This window comes from Aphanomyces invadans (assembly GCF_000520115.1).
Source record: "Aphanomyces invadans strain NJM9701 unplaced genomic scaffold supercont1.13, whole genome shotgun sequence".
Taxonomy (NCBI): Eukaryota; Oomycota; class Saprolegniomycetes; order Saprolegniales; family Verrucalvaceae; genus Aphanomyces; species Aphanomyces invadans.
In genome coordinates this window covers 178,698-180,280 of record NW_008580158.1, presented here as the reverse complement: position 1 = coordinate 180,280, position 1,583 = coordinate 178,698, and the positions used below count along the sequence as shown (strand labels likewise).

The window sequence follows — 1,583 nt, the reverse complement described above, 5'->3', positions numbered from 1 at the left end:
TTCACGAAAGAATTCTTTGTTGTCGCTCCAGATAGGATAGACAGTAAGATGGCAAATTCCAAAGTGATCGATGAAGTTAGGTTCACAGTCGTAGCTGGCTATAGGTCTCGAGCGGGTCCTCTAACTAGATGTATTCCACTCGGCTACATCCGAATTCATCTCGATAAACGTAGTGGAGTGAGCCAGTAAGAGCCCAAGATTCGGGGAAAATCACAGTTCTCAGACGTCCGAGAAACTTGAAGTCTTCTCACCATGGCTTTCACCGGACAACATGCACTGACAAAGGCATCTCTGGTGTCGTCTTGGTAAGCGATGCGCGCGCTCCACCCTGTCTGAGAGGAATGGCGCGGTGCTATGATCACACGTCGAGCTGTACAGGGAACGACGGAATGCAAGGCCTACATTTTCTTCGACTTCAAGATTGTTTTGCGTTTGATTGGCTAGCCGACTACGAAGTACGAATTCGGTGCAACCAATGATTGCAAGGTATCTGTATTTTTATTCCTCGAACATATAGCACTTTAAAAATTTACAAGGTAATAATATTGTGCAAGCTCCTGTGCCATCAGAAGCAAACTTGGTAGCATGGATTGTAGTGGGTCATTCATTGACACAGTTGATCAATCAGTTGATTTCAAATAGAAGTGATTGATAGATGAGATCTAGAATTAGCGTAAGCTTATTGACGCGGTGGCGCAGTGGTTTAGCGCGACGGCATTACAGAAATAGAGGAAGGGGCCAGGGTTCAAGTCCCGGGCAGTGTCAAACTTTTTTTTGAAATATTTTAATCAAAAGTAAATAGAGTATACAAAGTGGAAGTAAAATGAAATGGATTAAATTGGTCATTATATTTGACTCGATTGCTGGCGAGGAATGACCTTGCCCTGATGACTTCAGAAGGCACCATATCCCAAGCCGCAATCGCTCGCTTGATCAGCGCCATTCGCTTCTGCTTTGAGGTGAGAATCGTCGTCGTCGCCCTCAATCATTTTCTCAGAGCCAATGCTCCCGCGTGTTGCGCTTGAAAGGCGCCATGACACCAACGTCGAGCGGCTGGCATTAGGACGTGGCATTCGGCGGGAGTGGACAGAGGTGAGAACCAAGCACTACTTGGACGATCTTGTACGATTCATCCGACACATGTGACTCAAAGTTGTCCAGGATAACGACCGAAGCTTCCTCAATGTGGTCGTGAAGGACGTTGCTGAGGTAAGACTTCCACACCGTAGTGTCCATCCAAGCCCTCTCCAAGCCCTCTCTTGAACAGCGTAGGCATGGCCAGCGGAGAACGACGGTACCTCGTGAGTTTCGATGCGCCCACCAGGTTTACCTTTCATGATGAACATGATAGGAAGCTTTTCATCATCGGCGCGAGCAGTGAGCACAGCCGTCATGCGCATGGAATGCTTTTCGCCGGCTGAAATCTTGGAGCTTCCACCGCGTTTGGCCCAAATGTAGTTTGGAGGCATGTCATAATAGATGCCTGTCTCGTCAACATTGTACGTGCACTCCTTGCCATAGGCCCTGTACTCACGATGAAACTCGCAGGCAAATTCATCCCGAGTTTCGGCCAGAAACACTTG

General features: G+C 47.8%; 1 protein-coding gene and 1 pseudogene across 2 annotated transcripts; one reads left to right on the top strand and one right to left on the bottom strand.

Moving 5' to 3' along the window:
* The first annotated feature begins 684 nt into the window (after positions 1-684).
* On the top strand, positions 685-765 carry H310_07042 (annotated as a pseudogene). The gene has a single exon. The product of its transcript is annotated as a tRNA-OTHER (tRNA).
* Positions 766-993: 228 nt separating this feature from the next.
* H310_07041 (hypothetical protein) lies at positions 994-1,469 on the bottom strand (the record flags this gene model as incomplete). The annotated part of the gene is made up of 3 exons (XM_008872316.1): positions 994-1,053; positions 1,111-1,215; positions 1,299-1,469. The coding sequence occupies 3 exons, from the start codon at positions 1,467-1,469 to the stop codon at positions 994-996; spliced, it is 336 nt and encodes a 111-aa protein (XP_008870538.1).
* Positions 1,470-1,583: the final 114 nt, after the last annotated feature.